Genomic DNA, 27,993 nt, shown 5'->3' with positions numbered 1-27,993 from the left:
CCCAGTGCTTCCAGCCTCAGCAGAAAAAGACTCCTCTTTGCTGTCCATGCCTATCTCTGGGCCTGTCAGTAAAGTATTTCCACTTGGAATGTAATTACAAACTCCCTGCCAAGGATGTGAACTTTGCTGCTTGCAACACAACCCACCTCCTCCATCAGGAGCACACAGTAAATCAACCCCAGAGCTCTGAGCCACAGCTTGGGCTGCATTTGCCAATCTTTGCAATAAACACTCCTTTGGCTGTTTTCAGGGCTCCTAATTCAGGATTAGCTGTGAATACACAGCATTTTTAGTTGGATGGTCTCCCTTCTGCAGTTTAGGGCTCCTGATCCACCACAGAGCACTCACAGCCTCCTCTACTTCAATTTCTCCTGCTGCTTTGCCTTAAATCTTTCCCTGCTGGGATCTGGCCAACAGGTTTACTTCTCATATTAAATGCCCAATTAATAATATATGTCATTTCTTAAGATGAAGTCTCACCAAATTTCCCCCTCCCCCCTGTAAAAGCCCCAATTCCTTTGCTTTTTTTTTTTTTTTTTGGCAGAACAGCATATCTTAATACTCTAGATAGTTATTCTCCTTGAAGTTTTCTTTGAGAAGTCCTACTTAGACCCTGGAAGCAACTCCAAAATGTACTGGTATCCTGGGCTACAAAATCTCTTTGGTTTACTTCACATAAAAAGCTTTCTTCAGCTGACAGTGCAGCTCTTTTCTCCTCTTCCTTCTCATTTGGAAATTTTTCCCCTTTACTTTGTTAGTGGCTGGACTCGAATCTCAATGCTGCATGGTTATTTGTGGCTTGGCTTTTTCCTCCATTGCCTGATGTCTTCAGTTGAAATCTCTAGACTAACTGGCTCCTGGCATTTTTCTGAGATTTACATACTGTTCCAGGACATTAAAAAAAAAAAAATCCATATTTTTTTTGTTTTACTCTCACTAATTTTTTTCCATATCACATCAAGAATTTAGAGGAATATAGTCTTTTATTATTTAAAGTGAACCCTACTCAACATTTTAAGCACAAATCAGGCACTAGGCATGTTTCCACAGGATTATTACAGCTGCTAATGGCACAACACAAGCTATTATCTTTAATTGTTTCCAAGCACTTCGTATTTCCACATGAATTTTCTATACCTCAAAGCAGCCTCAACCTATAGAGACTCAGTATTTGTGAAACCCAAAGACAAACCCAGCTCATTTTCAATCACTTTAACAGTATGCATAGAATTGCCTTTCAAAACCAGCTTAGCAATCAGGAAATCTGCAAGTAACGACTGCAAAAAAATCTGCCCATGACAATTCCAACTGCTGTAATCTCCTGTTTCATGTCTCTTCTGAGCAGAGAGCAGAAAATCCCACGTGTCCCTCGTGGTCCTGGGTCACAGAGCTGTGGCTGTGTCCCAGTGCAAGTAACCAAGAATAGGCCAGTTAGAATGGATACAGCCTATCCTGGATTACTTGAACCAGGCCACAGCCTTCTGCAAGAAAATCCATAAATTCTGTGCTTTACAGGAAGGAAAATTATTATTCAAACAGCCATTCCCCCACATCATTAAAAAAGGGAAAAAAAAATTGCATATTACGTTCAAAGTATACATGCCAAACGTTCCTTCAGGTTTCAACAATTAAAAATAAGCAACTAATTGAATTAACTCCCCCTCACCCCCCCAAAAAAAACACTTAAAAATCAGTTTTACTCAATAAAAAAAACTGTATTTAAAAATAAAACTCAGAAGTAACACCAAATCAGGCTCTTCATGGCTGCCCTCTTGGACACCAAAAGCAAGGCCCAAAGCCACCAAAATTCAGTTTGGATGAAAGATGAGGGACAAACATTCCCTAAAACACCTTCACCTGCTGGGGGTTAAAGCTGCATTTGATGCAGTTTCTGGTCTGGGGGCTGTGGTCACTCTGCTCTTGGTGCAAAGAGGAGGATGTGCTCCTGCAGAGTTAAATCAAGGTACCAAACAGGTTGAATTCACATCTCCCTCCAGCCACCACCTCCACCCTCGGTGAGCTCCAACACATTGCACTGGATTTCCCACTTGCAGTTTGGGAGAGCAGGACCAGCTCTGATCTCCTTTCACACCCAAGAGAACCAGAGTGGAATGAGAGGAGTGGCCAGAAGGGTCAGCCTGCACCAGAACCCCCCTTCTGTACCTGGGCCATTGCTCCCAGCACACAGTGTGGGATTTTCCTCTGGGAATTCAGCCCAGGATGGGCACAGCCTCTGCAGGCATCCAGAGACCCACAGCAGAAAGAAAGGGAGGTTCTGTCACACTTGATTTATTTCCTTCTTGAAATAAAATGACAAATCCTTTTGAAAGATAAGGTAATTTAGACTGGAGAAAGAAAGATGGGAAAGGGAGAAGGGATGTTAAGAAAAGCTGTTTTTTAATCTAGGGAAGCTCGTTTACCCAAGCACCCTTTAGGATGATGAATTGTCCTCCCTATAAAAACAAAAAACACAAGAGTCTTTCTGACCTTTGGATTATAAATTATATAAGGGAAAGCAAATTCCCCAAACTAAAGACATTTTTTTTTTTAAGACCTCTGTTGAACTGCAAGAAAAAAAACAACACCCAACCAGCATTTACCACTCAAAACTCTTTCAGGAGTACAGCAATTCAATTTGCCACAACTTGTATTTTTTGGTATATGAGATCTGAACAATCTCATATAATTTCAAGTTCCTCTACAAGTGAGCACCTCTAAAATGGTGTTTCTCAGTTTGCTTCCACTGGGGTTCTGCCTCAGGCAGAGTTCAAGGACAGTAAAAAATCTGCCAACCTCCTGCATGGTAAGGTACCAGGCTCACTGGTAAAACAGGGATATGCACTATGGACAGTGTGGTTCCATAACATTTCCCATACCCTGGGATATTTTGCACAGGTGGAAATACTTCTCAATGTCAGTGATTAATCTTGGAGTTTATAAACTGCTAAAGAAAATGGACATGCATTATAGAGATGACAAATCCTGATAAATGACAGAAATTGCTCAGATCAGCTCACTTATGCTCTAAGTGACTACAGAATTACAGGTCTGAAGAGGGAACAGGTTGTCAGAGCTCTACAGCCTGTGCTAATGCCCATCAGACTCAGCCAGAATATCCATTTTTGCCCTTTATCACAGTGTAAAACAAAAAAGAAAAGATTTCTGAATGTCAGCAATATTACAAGAGGTGTCACACACACAGGCTTTGCCTATTCTGTGCGCCACACAAATCACCTTTATTTCAAGAATCACAAATTCCTTACAATCACCTTCATTTTTACCATCCAAATGTGCCTGAAGTATTTACCTGTGTTAGAGGTAATGAACCTGAAATACAAAGAGTGAAGCAATTTCCTTCAAAGTCATGCAGGGAGTTTCCAGCAAAGCACAGAAACCAATTTCACTTGACCACCTCTGTGAGAGGAGGGGATGCACAATCCCACTCCCTTTGGACCCAGCTGTGGGGTTCCTGTTTGTTTGTAGGTTTTTTTTTTTTTTTGTTGTTGTTGTTTTTGTTGCTGTTTTCCCCCACATGGAGTCACCTCAGTTGCCAAACTACATCATTTTTGGTGAAGAATCTGAGAGTTTGCAAGCAGGGAATGAAAAAGCAACAAAGGCTTTTGAAATGTTTGACTATAAAGCCCAAGTCTTTTATTGGGATTTGTTTCCAAATGTAAATCTGTCATCCTGACAAGCAAAGTGATCACAACTCTAAGCCATTCAAAAGTTCACTTCCAAAAGCATTCAGTAAAGTTTTAGGAGAGAGAATTTGTCTGTTCTACAGCACACAAACACAGCTAAAACCCGTATCAAATCAGGACTGAAAATCACAAATCTCCCAAAACATCACTTAAATGTTGTAAGCATCAGCTCTGGTGAACATTACAGGTGGAAGTACCCTAGATATGATTTTTTTCTACATAAAACAGGCACAGTGTAAAAATTGTCAAAGCAACTATTACTTTAAAGCAGGTTTCAGTCCACTGACTGATACTCGGAAACTGCTGTAAGAGTGACAGATACATGGAGATTTTCCATCACAGGAAATCAGACAAAATTATGAACTAATTTATGATCCACCAATTAACACAAGATTAAAATATACAAATCTCTTTGTCCAGGTAGAAATAATCCATAAAGATAATACATAAACAAAATTTTAGAATTTAAAGTACTTAAAATTTCTGTTAAATCACATCTAGGGAAGGTTTGCTCCTCACTAACTGTAACATCCACCACCCAACAGAAGATGGTTCAAACAATTTACAGAGTTGATGTGTCAGAAAGGCTCAACTTCACATTAATCTGTTTAATTCATCTCCAGCAAGAACTTCAAGGTCTGTCTGAAGAGGGAAAGTAACAGCACTGTAATTGATTTTATTCAACCCTTCAGAAATGACTACTGATTAAAGACACCAATCCAAGATACATGGAGGGGACTGATTTTCAAATTATGGGCGTTTTGCATTTACTCAAAACCATTTCTTAGAGCCTTAAGTGAAGTTCTTAAAGAATAAGACACAGAAATCAGTCTCTTCATGATTTTGTCCAGACCTTTCAAATATGCTGAAGTATATAATAACTCCTATCAGAGGAACCTGAATTACTTACAGGGATAAAAGGGGACAGAAATTGAACACAGAGTGCCACAAAAACTGAATAAATGTCTATTCTTCCTTTATACTTTTATAAAATATAAATCACCTTTAGCATATGAGCTACCAGCAGATACTAAGGCCGACCCATGTCCTATTTGTGTCAGAGGGAATGAAAAATGCAGTGTTCAAGCAGCTTCTTCTGGACCCAGCAATGTTTGAAAGCCCATCTTTACATAATTTCCTGTTTGAAAATGTTTGGTTTTTTTTTTTTTTTTTTGTTCAGAGTCAAGTACTGAAGTCCTGAGACATACTCCACCCGACCACACAGGGATGCCTGTCTGCTTTCCATAATACACAGATTCCATGCTTTGCCAAAGGAGAAATTATCAGATATAAAGCAGCAAACGGAGAAGGAGAACGTTCTGGGACTCAGGACACAATGCTGAAGGAAAAAACAGCACTTACCTGATGTATGGTTCCATCAATTTCAACAGGAACAATGAAATCAGCATTGCTAATTGGCTAGAAGGAAGGACAAGGAAATTATCAGCATTCAAAATAAGATTGTTAGAGGGAAAATTGCAGGGACATAGAAGGGAAGAGTACCAACTTCTGAGGAGCAAGTTCATCATCATTATTGACTACACATACCCACTCTGTGTGTGCTCTTACACAAGGCAGAAACTCAGCTGTAATTCCAGATGCTGAACTTCCCTCTTCTCTCCTATTTTTAAGCTTCGTAAAATCTAGCACGCTTCACTGCTTGAATAACCCCCACTACCACTGAGTGTATTCGTCAGGAAAACATCTCTTTGGATAAACTCTGCCATCCAGTCTTTGTGGATAAATGACCATCAATAAAATCAACTGTGTACTGTACACATTCCACTCGAGGTCATAAGTTGGGGAATAAATTAAAAATAAACACATGGTAAAAGTAATACCCAGTGGTCATATTTGAATCAGCAGCTGCAACAAGACTGTAGTTGGATAGCTAAAGGATTCTAAACATGCCAATACCAATCAACCTAATCATGTAAAACTGCATTTTAATTCCCAAGGGAAGAGCAGGCACACTCTGCCCAAGTCCTTGAATCCGTTTTTCCACCCTGTCGAACACAACTTAATTCTCAAGACTTATTGTGAAAAACTGCTGGTCAAGTAAAATTGCCTTGGAAAGCAGGAGAGTGGCCTTGCAGCCAGTTGAGGAGTACATAATCTCATCTTGGCTGGACAGCAGGGGTAGTTGGGAACAGGCTGCTGCCAATGTTTACTGGTTCAAGAGGACACCACACTTAGGTACAGCTCATGCACTGTGTCCATTCTAAAAAAACAGTCATGCAAACGTGCCTGGCTGAAGCCTGGAGCTCAGTCCATCACCTGCAGCCTGGAAATGGCTGAGACGCAGCTTCCAAACACACCTTTAACAGGACTGATCAACAGCCAGTATCTTTCATGGACACTGCCCAGTCTGTAAGTGGCATTATCAAGCTAAGGCTGGAAAACATCTTCACTCAGCTCTGTGAGACTGGTACAGATGTTCCCACCTGGTTTTCTGGATCAGTCAACAGGCTGATCTCAGGAACCACCAAGGAGCTGCCCCTGAAGTATCTGTGGGACTGGAAACAGGCTTTAAACTCATTCAGGGGGGAAAAGGTGTGCCAAGAAAGCAGAGAAGCAGCCGAGGTAAAGTGCCTTAAGAAGCAGATCACAAACTGGGGAGACTAAACAGGTGCTCTGTGAAAAAATGGTGGGAAAAGAGGATCCTGCAGTATTAACCTGCCAGCAGCACTTTGATCCCACTCCCTGGATAAACCAGATGCTAATTCCACTGTCAAACAACCTTCCTGCCAGGAGAGCAAAATGACCACAAGAATTTATGTGGAGGGAAACACCCTTTCTCAGGAGCAAAGAAATAAAGAAGATGGCTTGATCTGACACCTGCAAGTGCTGGGTCTGAGGGCACAGGAGAGGTTACATGGAATCCTCTCATCCTGAGCAGCCAGGATTGGCAACCAGACCTCCAGAGCAGCTGCTGATGGAGAATTCCACCCCTTTGCTGACCTCTGTGCTGGTGTGATCCGAAGAATTCCTCAAATACACACAATCAATCCAGGTCAATCTAGATTTTTCTCATCTGACGCTGAGCAATTTCCCCTTTCTGCTCTGACAAAGAGGGAAGGCTCCCATCTGTTCCCTGCATGAAGCCCCTCAGATAGAGAGGATACTCTGCAGCTCTAAGAGACACAGAACAGCTACACAGAACTTCTGATGCTTCACCTTAAAAAGAAACCCAAATGAATTGTCAAGAAGCCTCAGCCACCAGTTTTCCAGTGGGTGTCAGCTCCCTGCAGACTTTGAAGAGGCTTGCACACACTTGAAGGATTTTTATATGCATGACTCCCTTCAGCAAGAGAAATACTCTGCAGCAGCAGCAAAAGAATAGGTCACTGCAAGCTGCTGAGGTTTTGAAACCCCCTGGTAAAACTACAGCTTTTACAGAATTTAATCCTAACAGGAGCAACATCAACCAGATGCCAGAGAAAACCACATTCGGTGTGAGCGACGGTGGTTTTTTCTAACAAATAGGAATCACCTCCAGACTTTATAACCAAACTACTTCCAACTACACATTTGCTTCCCCCATTTATACTTCAGGCATTATTTTGCTTTCTTGTTGGCACTGGTGATAAGGAGAGGAGCATGGACTGGAGTTCTGTGCTCCTCAGGGAGGGAAAGGAAGAGAAAAGTCTGCAGCAATTTGTTGGGTAAAGGTTTGTGGCACTGTGCACATGAAGCACGTCCATGCCTCCAGTGGGAACCACAGAGACAGAGCCTGGAAAAAGGCAATGCATTTCCACTGAAAATCTTCAGCTCAGTTAGAACTGTTTATATTAAAAAAAAAAAAAACAACCAAAAAATTTCAGCATTTAAAATGTTCTAAAGGTGTTTCACTACCAGTTTTGAATAGGACTACATTCCAGGCTTGCATGTGGTTTAATAAATTTTATACAAAACCATGTTTACATCTCCTTAACTCAGTAATTTTTTTTTTTTGCTTCTATTATTGTTTTATGATGGGAATGATAACTAACCTATCTATTCCTTTTTTACTCTTGCCAAAGAACCCCAAACTTTATTCCTTTAATATGCACCTGACATGAAAGACTAGTACCTCCTTAAAGCTTCACAAATATGCAGGGGCATAAAAAGATGAGAATTACCCTCCCTCAGATGTTGCTGCTTTCATAAAGAGCACTTTAAATATTCTACCTCTCTGGTTGTGTCAAAAAAACATGTAATCTGCATTTGAAATATGAAGCCTATTTCATAACAGAATTACGAATTCTAAAGTATCAGGCGCTTTAAATAAAGCCTTTTCTACTAAAACTCTCAAATTTATGTATGCTTTTCCAGCTTTTAAGTGGGGATGTACCTGGTTAGAGCAGACGTGTTTCAATGGAAGAAAAAGCCCCAAAATACCCCCAAACCCCAACAAACTAAAAAAGTAATTTGACTATCCAGGCAGAGCAGGGTGCACACAGGTGTTCAAACCCCTGCTCTGCTGGAATGTATCATTAATTCTGATGACAATTAATGGTCTTAATTCAGCTGAACAATTTCCCTTGATGAAACAAAACCCCAACAGCACCACTGGACAGTTCCAGCCACTAAACAACTAAATTCATTTCCTCCAGCACTTGGTTTTCTCTTACACACCCCAAGTCACAGGGTTTCAAATTGAAATAACACCACTGTAGCCCTAAGACTCAAATTCTGCAGAAACTCCAACATCTGCCCAACTCTACTGACCCCACACAAAAAAAAGGACCAGTTTTCCTTCCCTCACACAAAACATTATTCAGTGCTCATCATCAAGCAGAAAAATCTTTTGGTTTTTCTTATATATCTACTCAACATCATTTAAATACCCATTAAATATTATTTGAATGAATGGGAGGATTAAAAGGAGCCTGCTAAGAAACACTCTGCAAACCTCAGTCCTAAAACAGAGGTTTGCAACTGTGTCAACCATTAAACATGCATTTCTTTAAAATGGTTAAAAAATAATTAATAGCCACCTAAACCAAATCTCATTTTGCTTCAAAACCAGAAGAAAAGTCACAGTAAAAAATTACCCACAGCACTCACAAAGCAAACCTGTATTTTTACCTTTCAGGTAACAATAAGGCTAATGCTTCATTTTTATTATACCCAATTACACTTTTAAATTCAGCTTTCCCTTCTTATTTTTGACTCTTGTTTAAGTAGGTAGGCATGGCTCCTCCCCAATCCAGCTGTGGTTTTTATCTCCCTGAAAAGTTCTCTAGAGCAAGCTCAGTCTGGGTACAGAAATCTGGCACTGAGGCTCCTGTACACCACCATAAATTGTTCTATACCATCAGGCACAATAAAGACAGAGAAAAAATTCATTTCAGTTTGAGGCACAGGAATATTTGTTCTAATATTTCCATATAAGGGTTTTGTTTTTTTTAAGTCAACAAAGCGAGGCTGCTGCCAAATTCTAACCACAACATGAATTATGAGTTAGCATTTTAAATACTGGCAACTAATAAGTGAAGGATTAAAAAGTGGAGTTGATGCTTGCAGTGAAAAATGAAGTGCAAGCACCTAGCAGACTGTAAGAGTGGTTAATCTGGTTTGGTAGTAGAAAGGTAATTTATTAATTCTTACAAATTCTCCAACCAGTGTATAAAACCAGCAGATGCTTTATCAGTGTTAGATGAACTAATCAGAAATGCCATCAGTACCCTAAGCCAATTTACAGTCCTAGTATTTCTGAAGTCTCCTAATTTCAGCCCTCCTTGAACAACAGAACAGACAGCAGTACCTTCACCACATGCTGAACTCTGAAGGGTTACAGAAATTGCATCCTGAAGATGACTGACTCACCAGCAACACCTAAATGGTATTTGCTTTCCTGCTCTGAAAACTAAATACCAGAAACAATTACTATGATCAGGACAGAAGCCTGACCTGGAAAACAGCATCTTCCAGCAAGAGAGAAGAGCCACCACTGGTGCCCAAAATCTCCTGGTTTAAGGTACATCTAACCCAGCATAAAGCTGTGCTGATCCTCCATTCTCCTACACAACTATGTATGGCATCATTTAAACTGCTAAAACAAAACCCTGTTTTCAAAGCAACAGATTCTGGACCTGTCCAAAATTCCACAGGTCTTTGGAGGAATACTTAAAGCCACGAAGTTAATACCTATTCCAGGCCTTGTTGCAGTCAGTGCGATTTTCTCAAAAAAATAAAACAAAACAAAACTAAAAAAGCAATCTCTTGTTACTCCCCTGAGAGCTAAATTAGGATGAATAATCATAGGAGAGGCAATGAGGACTCCCAGGCAGAGGATGTAAGAGGAGTTCAAGTGTTAAGAGGCTTAACAATTCCTGCAGCATTCACTGACAGATTCAAGCTGCAAGAGATCCCTTTTGAATTCACTTACCTTAAATGAACTGTGCACTAAAGTTTCATCTAAATCAATGACCACACACTTCTTCCCATAGTCTGATGCTGTCAGTTCTGGCAGGAGGTATTTAGCTGGTGGCTATAAATAAAAAGAAAAGAGGAAGACAACAAAAAAAAGTAAAACCTCTATGGAAGGGGCACCCTTCTGTCAACATTGCTATTCTAGTAATTACTGGGAGCTGGAATACATGACTTGAAATCAAATGCTTTTCTGGGCTCATCCCAAGTTCATGTATGGATATTAATGGCTCATGCAATTGCAATACCTGTACAGACTTTTCTTTTTTGAATTAGAATGACCTCGAAAGCACTGGATATTAAAATGGTAAAACACCACCACTGCAAAAAAATCATAAAACCAGGATATTTGATACATTTTTTTTCCAGTGGCTCTTTTCCCTTTTCTGGTTTTGGTTGCTGTTGTTATCCTATTTCCAGTCAATGCCATTTGCAGCCATATCAGGCTGATGGACATTTACACAAATAATTTTTTATGTTTGCCATGAAAAACACTGAAATTGAGAAATCCATTCTGATGGAAGACAACATTACTAATTTTATCTTCCAGGACATGTCTTCACTCTTGTTTTTACCACTTATGATGGTGGTGATCAACTTCCATGTGGATTATGCTCCCAGTCAAGGTATTAAAAACTGCAGTGAAGAGCTGAACCTGAGCTCTTCTACAGCACACAGCCCTTACTAAAAATGGTACCAACCCCATGAACTGACAATTTTTCTGAAAGCAATACAGACAGTCTCATATTCTTTGGACCATTTCCCACTTCAACACCCCAGTTTGCTACAAAAATATGTTGCTTTAGATTTTGGTACTGGACGCTTTCTGAAATCACAGAAATGGAAGAGAACACTTCCATTTGGAGCTGAAACACTGCTGCCACTCGGGTTTTTTTTTTTTTCTTTTTATGAAGGAAGAGGATTAGCTTTATAGAAAAGCATCAATAGGGAAAAGCTTAAGACTGAGAGGAAATTAATTTAGAGCTGGATACACAACTCTAACTCCATTCTTTTCCTATCTTTTCATCTGCTGCTCTGGTAAGGATTTCTCCTTTATCGTGGTTTGCTCCTCTCTGTGGCCCTTTGCAGAGGTGCTGGCAGGGATGTGAGGCCAGCCCTGTGCAGGCAGGGGTGGCACAGGTGAGGCAGGAACCTCTGGACACCCTCCAGCACCAGGACAGATGATCAGCCACTGGCTGAACTCAGGTGTCACCTTGACAGATACTGGCCAACGATGCCTAAAACTCTTTAAATGAAACACCTAACAAATCAGATTCTGGACTTAATTGAAGTGTTTTTAGCTAAAGCAGAAGTTCTTGGGGGATTTTTAGGAGCGTTCACTAAAATTGACTTAGTTCCTTACAATTGACATCAACAACAGTTCCCTCAGACCCCAAACTGGGAACTGCCCTGCCTACAAACCACTTGTCTCAGTGCATTTCCTCTCAGCACACCTCTGACAACCACCTTCAAATCCAAACAGCTTCTGCCTAATTCCTGCAAAGACTCCACCCATCACAGCCACCTAACCAGAATTTATACAACACCCTGCCTAGGGTATAGACAGTCCCACAGCTCCTTCAGTTCCACCTCTGCTGGTTGGCAGCCAGGACCAGACCTACAGAAATTTGGTTTCTCTCTCCTATTCAAAGCCTAAAAGGTATTTAGCACCCCACCTCAGTTTTTCATATTAAGGATCCAAACCTGCAACCTAAATAAACTAAAAGCTTATTGAAAGAAAAATCCAATCCACTTAAAACCAATAATCTTCAGAACCCATGTTTCAATAATTCTTGTCTTTGAAGATGAAAAAAAGGTAGGAACATCCCAAGAAACCTTAAACACACTTAAAAAAACCCCAGCTTATTGTTATACTCAAAACTCTTTTTCTCCTTTGAATTTTTGACTACATTAATCTGCACAAGCAACTCAAAGCCAGAAATTCCTTCTGATATGTGAATTCCTTATCAAACTGAATATCTGTATCTATGTATGGAAAATATATGGAAATACATATTCTTCCATATAAAAATACTAGCACTGTCTTATCACAGATATCTTTATTTTTTTAGCTGCAAACTGTTGCATTTGTCATCAAGAGAAGGATGGACACACACCAAGGACTACAAAACGTAACAACTTTCATCTCCGAGAGCCCAAATTCCCTGAATGCACAGCCAGGTGACCTGTGACTGTTTTTTTTGACCCACCTGCACCTCTGCTTTCTCAAAAGCAGTGGCTGAGAGAGGCATAATTTACCTGTGGTACCTACAAAGAGATTCTGGTTACTGCTGGAGTTCATTTCCCTTTTCAGCATTGCTTTAGGAGATCGTGTGCAATTCCTGATCTAACTTGATCTAACAAGGGCACAAACAACTCTCCCACAAGCTTTGGCATCTTGAGTTCAACCTGATCTTGTTTCCATAAGTTTACACGTTTGAAGATCTATTTGAAGAAATATTTGAAGATTTATTTGAAGAAATAAATTTTCCACGTCACAAATTGCAATTCTGTTGCCCTCAACTGTGGAAAGATTCACCCTCTGAAAGTAAGGGTAAGGAAATTATTCTGAAGCTGAAGTCACTGCAAGTTATGAGGCTGCTACATAGCTGGTGTAGGACTTGGGAGCAAGGGTGGCATTTTTTAGACTTTTAGGAACTTGGAAGGATTTGTATGCAAAGTATCAGTCCATTTGTTTTGCTGTTCAAGCTTTATGATCTAAAGCAATTTCCACCTGTCAAGGGCAGCAAAGCATTTAGGTAGAAACAAGCAATACCCAACACTGTGTTTTAATTTTCTCACTAATGGAGACATACCCAAGAAGAGTTCTAAATACCAGATTTCCATCACAGTTAACAGTGAAAAGTTATGGAATATTGATAGTGTCTTGTATTTTTTTAAACACACATCAGTTTAAAGACATCTGAGATGATTAAGAATACATAACTGTGGCTAACAGCAACTCATATTTACTATGCAACACTCCTTGAAAAGGCTGCAGACTTCCACAGAACTCAGCACAAAAATTACACGTGATATCTCACTGTTTGCACTTCAATTCCAACAAGACACAAACTGCATACAGGTTAAACTAGTCACTGTTTGGGATTTATGCATTCCAGCCAGGTCTCGTGGCTGATCAGCTCAACAGACCTTGTAGTGAAACGACTGCTGCACTGCTTCAGTCCCGTGGAAATAGTATATTCCCTAAGGAAAAAAAAAAAAAAAGGGGGATGGTGGCGGCAAGAGAACAGGACTTTTGGTTGAAGCATAAACAGCTGGTCAACAGAAATCTTGCAGAAATTCACTGTATAGAACAATCATCAGCTTTCCTCCCTGTAGGCCTGTATTTCCCAGAGAGACAAGTATCAGAATTAATAAGCCTTTTTTATTTTTTTTCTCTATACTGGCAGTGTTGCCAAGCCTAAGTGCAGCACATTAATTTATTGTTTGTGTCCTCCTCAGCTCACACCTTGGGCTGCATTCTGCAGGGCTAACAGCTTCTCCCAGCAGTTATGTGCAGAAATACTCTTACAGAAGAGAAATTATTCCTACTTCAAACACAGCTGCCAGGAGATGCCAGCTCCTCTTGTGGAACAGGCAGCTCCCAAAATTTTTTCTAGGAAAAAGTTATAAGGATTTAGGTAATGTAAGTGAGGACAAGTGGGAAAAATCCCCAATAACCCTGTGCTAAAATTTACCTTCTGCAGGCATTCTGAGAGATAATTTTGATACCACTAGTTAACAGTGGAATTTTAAGATGAACAAAAGAAGTGGACAGTCCAACTCATTTAGGAGTTGTTTAGGAAAGTTTGACATTCAAGATGTTGTATGAGCATGGCTTTGTATTTCCATCTACTTCTTCATTCAAAAGAATATAAAATAGTGAAGCTGCTATGGGTCTACTTTGATTTGTGGGCTGGAATGAGACAATCTTTTAAAGTTCCTTCCAACCCAAACCTCTGTATGATTTTATCATTTCTCTACCATACTCCTTTCCAAACAAAGCTGAATAAAATCCATGAAAACACAGGCATCCTGAGCTACATGTACTAGATTTTTAATCAGGTCTATCAAAATGTATAGGCTGGGAATGTTTTGGGTTTGCCTTTTTTAAAAATTTTGTGTTTATTTCAGTCCCAAAAATAATTAAATGTGAAGTATTAGGAAAAAAAACCAATTATGCTGCTGTTTAACCTATGCCTTATCTGGAAACAGTTTCAAAATATGTTTACAAACATGGTAAAGTTCATATTTAAAAAAAAACCCCAAAGTAATGCTGTTTCTATTTTCTGAAGAGCCTAACTTGAAGCTGGAATATTTCTTGTTTAGCAGTAATCTTCATCAATAACCAAGCAAAAAATCATATTAAGTCAAGCTTTTAAACTCAGTGCAATTAATACAGGACAAATCCAATTGAGCAGAAGATCTATTTCACTGAACTGCACACATAAATGCAAATAAAAGCAATGCAAAATGCACATAAAGCAATGGAAGCTTTCAAACAAGTGACCTCAGCACACCGCCACGTTTAATACATGATAAAAAGCACAATAAAGCTCCAGAAATCCTCATATTTTGACTGGAGGCTTCAATTTGAAAGTGAGGAGTGGGCAGAGCTCTTTTTAGAGTCACTCAGGAAATCTCTAAACACTTGAACTGATGACATTTGCAACGAGCCCCGTAAAAAGTAAATTTTGCAGTAAATTGGGCCACTGAGTTGTGACCAAGCTCTGTGTCTGTTTAGAAGATTTTTGTCCTGGTTTGTACGAGGCACTGCAGTTCACACAGCCAAGTCCTCATCCCTAGGGAGCAGAGAATCAAGAATGTCTGCCTTAATGGGTCTGAAACACAAAATTAGAGCTGTCTTGGAGCAAACCTTTGTGCTCCAGCACTCAGGACCAACACCCCTCCCAGAGCAACACTTTAATTATAGGTGTTTCTCCTAACACAAGCCTGCATTTTCCTTCCTAGCACTTCCTCCATGTGCAGCTCCTTTGTGCCTTTGTTTAGATGATGACACAGTGCTGCTGGCTGGTTCCTGAGAGCCAGCAGCACTTTGATACTGGGGAGTAAATGTCACACCAGTGCCCAAGGGCCATGGCTGCCTGACAGCACTCAGTGTCCTGCTGCAAGAAGCAGCATCAGATGGCACTGGAGGAGGGGAAGGAGTGTTTGAAGTTGCCTGCTCCCTCAGAACTCTGTGTCATTAACTGCAGGGAGAAGTTAATTTTTACTGTCTTGTTAGTGCTAGGAATGTATGTCTGCAAAATTACAGCTGAGCTTAAAAAAAAAAAAAAAATAAAAGATAAAGAAAAATCCCTCCTTGAATCATTCCTTTTCTTACCACTGCCCAAATCTAAGAGAGCAATGCTTTAACACTGCAAAGACAGTGTTCTAACAAAGCATCTGATTTAACTTCTGTACTTGTCAAAGCTCTAGTCATTAATCCTGCCGAAATTTTGTTCTGTTTGAATTCTTATTCTGTTAGTACCTGCAGTCACTCCTGGGAAAGGTTTTTATTCCAGGTCAGAGCACAGCCAGAACACTTTTCATGTTCAAATAATTCCTAGTGGAACAACTACAGTCACCTAACAGAATTTGGCAGGTATGTAAAAAAGAAAAGTAGTTTGAAAACCAGTATCTCCTGATTTACATTTGAGGTTTTCTATCCCTAGACTTGCAGGAATACAAATCACATGCACGTCCATGCCTGTCTGCACACACATCATGCATGAGCCATATCAGAGCTAACAGGTAAGCAGTAAAGAGGAATTTCCAGCAGTTCTCAAATCCAAGAAAAGCTGTTGGAAGAGGGAAGATGTGCCCAGTCACAGGGATCTCCTGGAATGCTGGGCTACGTGAGAAGGAAGGGCAAGAAGAAAAAGAATGGCATTTTGGGGAATATCCAGGCTACCAAGTATCTCAAACAAGAGGGCTAGGTTATTATCTCCACACATCAGTACTGCTGTTTTCTGGGAAACTCTGCAATGATTAAGTACTGTAAACAGCAAAGGAGCTCAACATAAAGTATTTTCAACTTACAAAGCCTAAGCCTTCATCCTTGTAAAAAAAAAAAAAAAATAACAGCTTTTTGACCAAAAAAGGTTAAAACTAATTAAATTAAAAGCTTCAGTTTGAAGGACTTGGGTTTTTTCTTCCTTTTATTTAGCTTTGAAAAGTAATTCAGATGCCTAACAGCATTCCAAGTTTAATCCAGGGAAGATAAACAGAAATATGCTGCCCATAAAGGAGCAGCTGATACCAAGAACATCATTTCAAACAAGTGCAGTAACGAGCAGTAGTGTGCTCTGTTTTCTTAACGTGACTTACTTCAAATAAATTATGCAGTTTCCAATTCTTCTTTTCAATTAGAACACAGGGGAAAATGAGAGGAAAAGGTTTTTGCAATTGTGTCTCACATAGTGGTGATGAATCACCTTTTGCCTCTATTAAAATGAATAACTTTCAGACTACTTCACGTGTTTTCAAAATGCTAAAAATTCAGATGGAACCCAGATAAAACCCAAACTCTTCTTTCAGTCCCTGTAGAAGACATGCAGTTCAATTCACCTCTGGGGCTACAACATTACAGACAGAACATAAAATCCTTTTGTTAACATGCAACACAAAACAGACCTGTTAAGACTGCAACATAAAATGAATCAAAGCAAAAGCCATGAAAATTATTAAAAGAAAAAGGGATAAAAATACATACACTTGGTATAGGCATGACCTGCATCTGGTCACCCTGGGGAAAAAGAAAAAAAAAAATCACGGTAAGGGTAATGGCTTTTAAAGGGTAGAACAAAGGTCTGGAGCAGTAAATGTAGCACTCAAACATTTTAAACCAAAAATTCAAAGTATTCAAGAAACCAGGGTAAAAAAAAAAAAACAAAACAACAGGATTTTGCATTTTAGTTGCTGAAATGATCTGTTAGTATACTGGCATTTATGATTTTTAGGAGACTGGACTGATAAAACCCATGCTATGATTAATAAGAGATGGCAATAAGAAAGTACCTGTATTTACTGGAACTTTTCAGCTTGAAGACCTACTAATGGGTATATTTAACAATTTTCACTGCAGCAGCAAGAGCCTGAGCCAGAGCAGGGCAGAACCTCATTCCTTGAACTCAACCTCATTTGAGACAACTGACTTTAAAATACAGCATTTTCACTCGGGCAACAGCAAAATGTCTGAGAAGGACATGATGATGTTAAACTAATCCAAGGAATCCCACCTTCCTCATCCAGCAGTACCAGTGCTGCACTTGGGAGAAGGCAGGAAATTCTTGGCCAACCTGATCTTTCCTTCTCATCCTTGGACATCCAGAAACAAGGATAGCTCCAAAACAGACAAAGCCTGGCTCAAATGTGTAACTTTCACTCAACTCAAACTCTTGCCCAAATGTGTAAGAGAAACTATTTTCTAATCTCTCTTATCTTTCAAAACCAACTTCATTTTCTGGCAGGCACAGCACATTAAAAAAAGGAAGCTGATCCTTCTAGCATAGATGTTGCTTGGGTAGATGATTTTATTCTTTAATATTTGGACAACGCAGGCTCTGATCTCCAGCAGAGGAACTATTCAAAGGGCTGTTTTCAACACAAGAACAGCCTCTTTCAGCTGAAGAAGTCTCCTGCTTATTTGTTTTCAAGTCTATCAGCGTTGACACATCATTGACAAACAGAAATAATTCAGTATTATTTTTAAAGTGCTCTTTTTTAGTGCTGCTCAGCAGAAATTTTTACTGAAGTTTGCCCAAAATCCTGAGAAGCTGAAGGAGCAACTAGAGAACAGCAACTACCATGAACTATCAAAAACTTGGCACTAGTAAAAAGCACCTGATTTCTAGAAAAACACACACACAAAAGTTGGTAAGAATCCAAGTTTTCCTCAGGGTAATGGCAATAAGAATAGAAAAAAATATAATTCAGTACGTTAATGTCCTCTTAGTGGAACTGAATTTCATGGGAACCCAAAACCAAAGCTGCTAAAGGACTTCCATTACTGTTTGCCTAATTTTTCTCACAGAATTTCTTAAATTAAAATTTAAAAAAAAAAAAAAAAGGGGGAACAAGCAAATTTCTTAAGCAGAACCCTGGAAACACGTACGCAAAAATCAAAGCTAGTAAGGGTGGTGAGAACAGGAAAAACAAGCAGAAAGAAGTGCAAGAGTCTGCTGGGAAAGCAAAAGTGCTCATGAACAGGCAAATGCCTCTTAAAAACAAGCCTGCTCTGGGAAACATCTTCCAAGTGTCCTGCCTCATTTCCTAATGCCTTGGAACAGGAAGGGAAATGGGTCATGGCAGCATCGTTTGGAAGAGATGACAGATGACTGCATTTGTTGAAGGCTTTCCACGAGCTCCTGATGTTGGTAACAGAACAAAGCTGTTCCTAGAATGCCAAAATTTCCCTATTGTATCCCTAGGACAACCCAGGAACTGATTTGTCCCCAGCCATTGAAATCAGGTTTTTTTTTTTCCTTTTTCCCCATGGGTTTTATTTTTTTCCTTGCTATATACAGATTGAATGATAAATCCTATCTTTTCCCTCAGCTGCGTGATTTTTAGTTTGAAATAACAATTTTCAGCAATGTGTTCCTCACTAACACTGTCTATGGTCATGTGTGGCCTCAATGAGCACTAAGTGACAGGACACACTATTTTGCTTTTTTTCAGAACAGTCTGTATTAAAAGATAAGGAGCTATTTCACTTTAGAGAAGAAGCTGACCAAAATAATAGATTTATCCTATTAGTTTCTTTCACACAAAGCTTGCTCTAGACCCTGACAGGCTCTTTAAAAACAGCAGTAGAGTTATTATTTGGCACTTCAGTGATCTGACAAACTCTCAAGCCATCTCTTAATAAAGAAGACTTTTTGGGAGGCAAAGATCAGAATGAGTGGGCAAAGATCAGAATGAGTGGGCAAAGATCAGAATGAGTGGGCAAAGATCAGAATGAGTGGGCAAAGATCAGAATGAGTGGGCAAAGATCAGAATGAGTGGGCAAAGATCAGAATGAGTGGGCAAAGATCAGAATGAGTGGGCAAAGAGAGGAACCAAACACAGGTATGGAGAGGAGATCTTGTTTTCTAAACACACCTTCCACACCACATCTTGATGGTGACCAACAGAGCCAAGCACATGGAATTTTCTTGCTCCCAACAACAAGGAGAGAGCAGGAGAAAAAGTACAATGATTTCCATCAATCCCAACTATCTTCCTCCTCACTGGAGAGTGATTTCCATGTCTGCTCACAAAGCCTGTCATTAGTGATGTCCTCACCACAGAGCCCCCCCACACTCCTGCTGCTCCTCGAGGTCTCCAGCACGAAGCAGATGCTACTTTGACCTCAAGAGTGTGATTCCTACCAGCTGGTTTCCTCATTTTGCTGGGCCATATTCATGTGGGACAGACAAAAGATCCTTTTTCCCTGCAAACAGAGATCCCTGAAGCAGAGAAGAGTGCTGGAGACACTCACAGGGCACCTACACAGCTTTCCAGCATCACCTGGGAGATGATGGCACCATGCCGTGGGGAGAAGGAACCCCAGCTTTTGGAGTGAGGTGGAAATTCAGCAACAGGAAAAGCAGAGGGAACAGCTGCTGCCCCCAGAAAAATCTTCCTCCTAATTCTGTCTTCTTCCCTGTTGAGTGTGGATCAAGAGCTCCTCCTCTAACCCAGCAAGCATAAAAATGCCTTTCCTTGTTCATGCTTCATCTCATTAACTGGAGCCATCTGCCTGATCTGGATCTTGCTGTGAAACAAAAGCGAGGATGACTCCAGTGGAAGTGGGTTGGGAGTGAAATGGCAAAGTGCCCACACACTTGTCAGGGCTCCCTCACCCACCACGACTGAAAGCAAAGGGAAAAAGGAGTTTGTATCTTGCTTTTCTCACCTTTCTCTATCTGGACCCTCCCCTTCAAGCCTGAATGGATGAAATCTGTATCCACAAACACCTCAAAAGTCAGGGAACAAACTCACCCAGAAGAAAAAACTCACATGCAGAAAATACAAGAACAGAGTCAAACAGCTAACTGAAGAACAGAAATTGTGATTTGAATTTATCATGAAGAAAATGAAACACAATTCCATCTCCCAACACTCTAGAAGAAAAAAAAAGTGGCTGGAAAGTGTTGGGGAGCTGCCTGCTGCTGAGGAGGTAGGAAAAAAATATAAAGGAGTTCATGAGGCTGAATATTTTGTGCTCCCAGTGACACATCTGGCTCAGCATCCGAGCTGCAAGCAGGCTGATATACCCATTGTCACAGACACCACATCTCACAATGCATCTTCTGCTGTGCTGAATAGCTGCTGCGTTTGAAGGAAAACAAATATGCCAGTTTCAGTAAATACAAGTTATTATTGAAAAAAATGTTGTATTGAAACTTTTAGAGACAGAATGGACCATTCATTACCAGTATTAGAGTCACACTTGGACAAGCAGCTGCTCTGTGAGTAGAAGATTTAAAAGTGAACTCAATACTTTAAAGATGTTTTTGGGCTTCCCCTCCCCGCTCCCCCCCCCCCCCCTTACAGAATAGAATTCAGCACTGAAAGTTACTGGTTAATCAAAACCACACCCAGTTTGGTGTTTTTTCCAATCCCATGAAGAAGGGACAGAACAATTTTGATGCGTCAAGCACCACCAAGTCACATCATGAAGCACTGATTAATCTGAAGCAGTGATTTCATTTTTTTCTACTAGAGCCAAACAATAAGAATTGTCTCACGCATCACAATTACTCTGAAGAAAATTTCAGTGCTGTGTTTTCAGCTACTTCATAAAATACCCTCCCCCTCTTTCCCTCCTTCTGAACAGGCCAGCATTTACAAAAATCAAGATTCCAAATTAGAAGGATGTTAGCTTATCACATCAGCTTCAGAATATGCCAGAAGCAACACAGAACACCGAATTCCAGTGACACCAGCAGAAGCTTCCCCCCATTCCTTTCCTTCCTCCAAGTCTTTATCACCAGTTTTCATGTACCAACTCCACTGAACAGCAAAGACATAAGGGAAGTACATCTAAGCCATTTTATGCTCATTTACAGTGGTAACTGCTTGACATTATTGTGCAAGTTTCCCAGTCCATTTTTTTAAGGAAAGGGTCACAACACACGAACTGACTGAGCCCAGCCAGAAGTGAACCGTGATGTGATAAATAATTACTAAAATATAAAAGAGAGAGCAGATTTAACTAAGTGATCATCTGAGCAGCAGCTTAACAGAACTCAAACAATTCCTACCTGGCAATGAAACTAATGCAAAAAAAAAAAAAAAAAAAAAAGAAAAAAAAAGAGCTTTAATGAAAAAGCAGAGTAATTTAAGCAGTGGGATGTCAGATTTTATTTTCTTTCCTGAGAGGCAAGTTTGTCATTCCTGGACATTTCATTTCACCAATTCAGAATCCAAGGCCCCAGTGTTGCTTCCCCCACTTCACTTATTTCTGAATCTAGACAAGATGCTCAGTGTAACTCCACCAAATTCAAGCAGCCTGCACAGCTCTGAAACAGCTCTCCTTGTAAAAATCAGCAGCCTGACAGTGTAACAATATTCCAACATATTTAAGTCTTCAATGCTCTTTATTTCCTTAGAAGATTTTCCTACTTACACTGTGTTAGCACTCAAAATAAAACAGTATAAACACATATAGAGCTTATTAATCTTTAACACTGCATTTAAAATAGCAGAGTCACAGTCTTATTTGACCTCAAAAAACCACCTAACACTTTAGCTAGATTGATTTCTTCCAAAAAGATATGAATATCTGAGTGCCTTTCGTTCAGCTGAAGAAAACACTCTAATTAAATTCTCTTCAATATATTCTTTGTATTTTTAAAAAGCCTTCTAAGTTTTGATTTGTTTTTTAAGGTTTGGATCTAGTTTTAGGAATGCTGTGATTTGTGTCCTGGTCTCATGTACAAGTATTGCACAATTCCAGAACTGCTCACTGAGGCAGCACAGAGTGAGGATGAAAACTTGTATGGACACACATGAAATCTCCCAAGGCATAGTAAGATTTATTTAGAAAATAATTGTTTTGCAAAATGCAATCTCGACACTACTGACTCCACACCATTTTAACTCAGGTTTTTCTACAGAATAAACAAACTCGGTTTTTTGTTTTAGTTTCTACTGAAGTCCCGTTTTCTCCCAGCTGTAGTTTCGCCAGTAGCTTCACTTCTGCCTCCTTTCCATTCCCCAGCATAGTGGAAAGGAAATTTTAGTGGCTTTCCATCCCCTTTTTTTCCCTCAGATGAATGTGTGCATACATGCTACACACTCCTCAGCTTTCCCTTCAGCACATCCAGGCTAGATTTCCCTCCTTTCACTCAAAATGTACCTTGGCTAGCAGAAGAAGTCTAAAAATACACTTACAATCCCTCCTCTTGGCAGGATTTTCAGTGCATTTCACCTCTGTGAGAGCAGTTTCAGCAGGAACTGTCACAGTTCAGACTTCACCTCCACATGTACTCGAAATCTCCATCACTTTCATCTGCTCTCCTTCTCTCTCTCCCACCAAACAGCTCCTTGCTTTTTCTCCCAAGCTTTTCAGAATTCAGACACAACCAGCAAGATTGAAACCAGAATAAAATGGACTGAACAAGGGAAGAAAGGAATCAGCTGCATCAAACATGAAAAACTAGGAAAAGCAGAAGGGTGAAAAACCCATAGAGACATCTCCATGTCTGCCATTATTCTCCACCATGGATTCACCTGTATTTGCAATCTCAAAGTCCTGGAGACTGTATGGAAAACTTGGCATTCTTATGTTTGCCATACTGAACTGGAATTCTTCAGGTCAGAACACAAATGCTCTCAGTGTTGTCAGATTTATAAAGAACATACATATTTGTGCTGTACTGCTTTTATTCTATCTGTATTTGCATCTAAAATCTCCATCCATTTGACTCATCAAACAAAACTTACTAACCAGGAAAAATGGCCAAAAGCTTCTATCCCTGGACTCAGCATGCATTGAATATAAGTGCTCTGCTTAGAAAAAAAAGTCTAAACAAGAAAGGTTCTTTTGATTTGGTTTATGTCACTGTAAACCCTTTAAAGTGATGCTCAGAAGGTTCCACTGTACTCCAGTGTGACACAGTTTAACCTTCCTGTAGTCAGGAAAAGGAACCAAAGCTGGGGACAACTCAGCAGCTGAAATTTTATGAGAAGTCTCCATTTCTTTTAGTGTCTTAGGTTTTAAATGTTGGTTGCTTACAAAATACAGAGTGCAAACACCCATAGCAGAAATATTAGTTTTACATTACAGATGAATAGACAGTATTAGCAATCCACCATCAAACCAGTTAATTTTTTTTTCTGTAACTCACAGCTGTTCCCCACGAGGGAAATTTGTTAGGACAAACCTTTGGAAGTAGAATTAAGCCTCGCTTACAAAACACCCACATGAGAGTAAAATAAGACAAAATCCTGACCTTCTGAAGTCCTCCATTCTCCTCCACCAAAGGAGGCAGAGCACTGGTGCTGTTGGTAGATGGTGGCTCAACATTGTAGTCACGAAAGCAGCAGAATAAGGTGCTAAAGATACTTCGACTCCTCTGCTTCTTCAAGCTGATATTACATTGGGACACTGGGAAAAAAACACACAGCAGAAAAATAAATTAATGTGGTACAGACCTGGTTTTTCAGATCACGACAACTGAATTGAAGATGTGGAGTGTTTATACCGAGAAATCTTTATCAAGCCTCAAGATTATGGAGGTTTTCCAGCATATTGGGACCCCTTTTCTTCTTTAACACATTTTTTCCCTTGCCAGACTCATACAGTGACATCCTGGAACTCTGCATAATCACACTGAGACAACACACAGATTTTTTTTTTTTTTTCCCCAGTAACATCCAAGGTGGATACTGTAATGACACAAATTAACTCGCTGCTAAAATTTATCTCTGGACCAAGGAAGCAAGGAGATCAAAAAACCAGAGATGCACTAAATTCCTACTGTAGTGTTTCCACACAACCACACAGCCACGAGGGGAACATTCAGAAGTCCTACAAGGGTCAGGAAAAGCTCTGAGATGTCTCAGAGTTCCCCCTGTTCCTGTTTAACAGCACTGCTGGAGGAGAGAAAAAACACAGAGGGTGCAGGAGCAAAGGTGGTACTAAAGAAACAGGAGCCCTGGCCTTGACTTTCAACTTGCTTATTGGTCTACCAGCATAAAAATAACCCTAAAGTGGCAAAGAATTACATACAGCTGAATGAAAGCAAGTGTAGCACTTTTAAAGAATGAAAACTGTAGTTAAAAGCAATAGCTTAGAGAAAAGAAATGCATGTAAGACATCTAGGGATTCCCCTAAGAAAAGACTCCTGAACACGCATTAAAATAAAATAAAAAAGAGAATAAAAGAGTTGGAGAAAAGTTTTAGAATTCTTTACGTAATACTTGAATTGTTCACCAGGTATTTTAATGATCTATTATTATACTTGTAAATGTTTATTTAAAAGCGTTTCCTTCCTGCTTTGGGTAGGAAAACAAACACTCCCTCATCCCAAAGTTAGAGGGAAGGTGAAATTCTTAGTAAGTCCCATCATTTCCATATTTGCCAAAATATTTTTCCACTTTAAGGCAGAGAGCACTGCCCAGGTCCAGTTATTAATTGTTATTAAGAGCCAAGTGTACCAATATCAAAAACTAAATAGGTTTTATAGATTTTCACCAATTTAAAAAGTGCTCCAATAACAGGATGAAGTCAAAACTGTGCAGAGATTTGCATGCTTAAGGAAGTGTTTCATTACCTAAAAGACATCTGTAAACTGAAACCAATCACTTATCAATACTCCAGTTAAACACAAAGAACTCCAGCCACCAGTGCTACAAGTTACAGTAAATGACTAATTCTCAAAATGTCACATTCTGTTTGCAACAACACAGTTCTAGAAATTCCCAAAGAATAGCTGGGCAGTTGGGAAGGACATTTTTTCAAAGCACTCGGACAAAAATGGTATTGCAAATGCAAGCAAGTCAGTTGCAATGTAATCCTGGCAAGGAGAACTCCTTTGTGACATTAAAAATTGAAATATGCTGAAATTAGAACAGGAGGAACAATGTTGTGTGTCCTGCTGCCTACAGCTACTGCCACAGAAACCTTGCTAATAATTTCTGGTTTGTTTTCATCCTCTGCTTAAAAATATGAGGGTAAATTATCTCATTTGAATGCAAGTATCAGTTACAGCAGGGTGCTTAAATTCCCAACTCACAGCCTCAGCTGCACAATAGATCAATGGGAACATCAAAACCACTCCAGAACTAATGGTATGGTCTCTACTTATAGAAAGAAACAGTAAATGGTCTAAATAAACATTAAAAAAAATCTCTAGACAAAATTACTGATTGGTCCAAACTTTCTAACAATACTGGGATCCAATCACACATTTGAAATCTGGCCCCTCTCTTTCACTCACTGAAACATTTTACTAGGAAAAATAATCCTTCATGTTGGTTTTTAGTCGTGACAATTCTGCCATTCATAACACAGTGCTCTTTGAAACAGATCTTTCCACTAATTTAGATGTTATTTTAAAGGGATCTTCTTTAGTAAGCTATTTCAGAGGCTTTACAGTGACTTAATAAATTATAATTTTGGATGCAATAAGGAACAGAGGTTTTCAGGTGACTTTATGTGCATTATGTACATTAAAATACAAGTACTGTATGCACAGAAAATGTTTGCAGCCATATCTCATTTTTAGGAACTCTGACAGTGTTGTGCATCATGGAAAATAGTTCCTCCTTCCTTAGTTACCCTGAGCCACCTGCAATCTGTGTGCTGTTTGCTGGATTTGCTTTCCTTGAAGCAGTGACAGCACAAATACAACAACTATAAAGGTGCAAAGAAGCATTGATGTTGAATTACCAACACAAAGTTAGGCATTCTGGATGGCAGCACATTTTAAAGGGTAAAAACTGCTGAGGACAAAACCTGGCATTCCTTAAAAGCTCATAGGTGAGACCAGGTACTAAAAATAACGGAAGGGTAAACTGAGTTATCCAAACTGCAAGTCTGAGCAGCATCCAGCATATGGAATTTAAAAAAAAAAAAAAAAAGATAAATTAAGAATTTTCTTTTCTCCCCCCCCCCCCCCCCCCCTCCATCTGTTATAAGTTACAACCTCAATTTCTGGAGGTGATTTCCTACACCCTCCCCAGACACACTGAACCATCCTCACCCCACCACACTGAACTGAGCTGAGGACACCTGAGTGACGTTCTACAGCTCAAACCCTGCACATGGAACATGTCAACGCCGTGTCCCAAAAAAGCACAGGCAGAACTTGAAAATACGTTATCTGTGAAAGCAGAGGAGACTGAGAGCAGCAGGTGTCTGCAGGAGGGTTGAAGAAAGGATCAGGGTGAGCCTGGAGAGATGCTTTCCCCTCCCACCACCCCAGGTTCACTCCAAGTGCAGTTTAAGGACCTCCTCACCTGAACACACCAAATGTGTCTGTGTAATAATAATCACCAACAAATTCCTCTGTCATGGCTTTGCCCCATCACTTTTTGAATCTACACCAACTTTTACAGCCCCAAGTATCACACGGCAGGAAGGTCCACAGCTCAGCCAAGAGTTCAGCTGCTTCAGAACTCTGAGCAGCCTTGTTTCTTACCTTTCTACAGTCCCTAATCTGTGTTTTTGAACAGGAAGAAAAGGACTGGAAGCATACACAATATCCAGGATAAAAGGAAGAAATTCCACCATGAATTTATACACCCACACAATGCTTTGTTCTCTTGCTTTTCTAATAATTCCTAATATCTTACTTGAGGTTTACAAGTGAGCATTAGGCTAATGTGATTCTTCAGATCTGATTATAACACCAAGATCTCTTCATCAGAAGGGATTTCAGGCATCACTGCAAATATAAATCAGTAATTCTTTCATCTTCCCATACAGAAAATGTCACATGTATCTACACTTAATTCCATCTGCTATTTTAAAGGCCAGTCATTCAAAGTCATGCTGCCTTCTTTCAACTTCTCACAGTCAAGTTTTAAACCTATACACAGATGCACATATAAACACACACATCTATTTACATGCACCAACAAATACATAACCTTTTCCCTCATTAATTTTGATCACTTTATTTCCTTTTCCATACAGTTTAAGGCCACAATGAAAAGCAGAGTGCACAGATCCCACACTGCTTCATCAGGGATCTTCTGGAGGTCTGCAAGAGCCTTCAGTGAATCTCTTGGTCAAATTACCTGAATTTTCAAAACATTATTTTTGCAACCAGGGTCAGAAACAGGAGCACAGTTATTCCTGTCTAGAAGGGAAGTAACTCTGGTGCAGACTGCCCCTGATTTAGGGTCTCACCTGTAATTACCAGATGCCATTTCTAAGGACAAGCCTCACTGCCCATGACCCTCATGCCACCCCCTGTTTGAGGATATGTTAATCCCTGTATTGCCTGGAATCCAAAGACAATCCCAGAACTGTGCTTATGGAAGTCTTCTGGCAACTCTTAACAAACCCACAGTGCTGCTATGGCTGGGGAGGGGCTCAAGGAAAGATACAGGCAAGTTCTAAAACAGATTACTGTAATCACATAAATTTAAATGAGAGGTATGGAGCCACACTGGGTGGTTTACAAGAGAACAGGGAGAAAAGGGCCATAACAAACCCCAAGTATTAACACACACAGGTCTAACAACTCAAATGTTATAATAGGAATTCGTACAAGAGGTGCTAATAGAAGTAGTCTACATCTTCTCCAAGCTCCTTTCATACAAAGCATCCTCTGGAGGCAGAAGGGCTGCGCTGCTCTCCCACCAGGACACTTCCAGCAGCAGCACACCTTCCACTGCTAAGAAAAAGATTTTCCTCTCATGCATTGTACTC

General features: G+C 39.9%; 1 protein-coding gene across 7 annotated transcripts in view; it reads right to left on the bottom strand.

The window, feature by feature from the left end:
• The window catches only part of CTDSPL (CTD small phosphatase like), a 79,624-nt gene that overhangs the window by 10,164 nt on the left and 41,467 nt on the right, over positions 1 to 27,993 (bottom strand). For 2 of the 7 annotated variants that reach the window (XM_062505950.1, XM_062505934.1), the window contains 5 exons: positions 23,564 to 23,718; positions 16,834 to 16,866; positions 13,269 to 13,322; positions 10,075 to 10,176; positions 5,064 to 5,120 (listed from right to left, as the gene is read on the bottom strand). In XM_062505950.1, the coding sequence (XP_062361934.1) occupies positions 5,064 to 5,120; positions 10,075 to 10,176; positions 13,269 to 13,322; positions 16,834 to 16,866; positions 23,564 to 23,718 (401 nt within the window). The remainder of the gene's footprint in view (positions 1 to 5,063; positions 5,121 to 10,074; positions 10,177 to 13,268; positions 13,323 to 16,833; positions 16,867 to 23,563; positions 23,719 to 27,993) is intronic. The other 5 variants (XM_062505968.1, XM_062505954.1, XM_062505978.1 and 2 more) reach the window with 3 other exon arrangements.

This window comes from Cinclus cinclus, chromosome 1, assembly GCF_963662255.1.
Source record: "Cinclus cinclus chromosome 1, bCinCin1.1, whole genome shotgun sequence".
NCBI classification, from domain to species: Eukaryota; Metazoa; Chordata; class Aves; order Passeriformes; family Cinclidae; genus Cinclus; species Cinclus cinclus.
The sequence above is the reverse complement of the archived record's forward strand: the minus strand, read 5'-3'. Positions and strand labels throughout refer to the sequence as shown.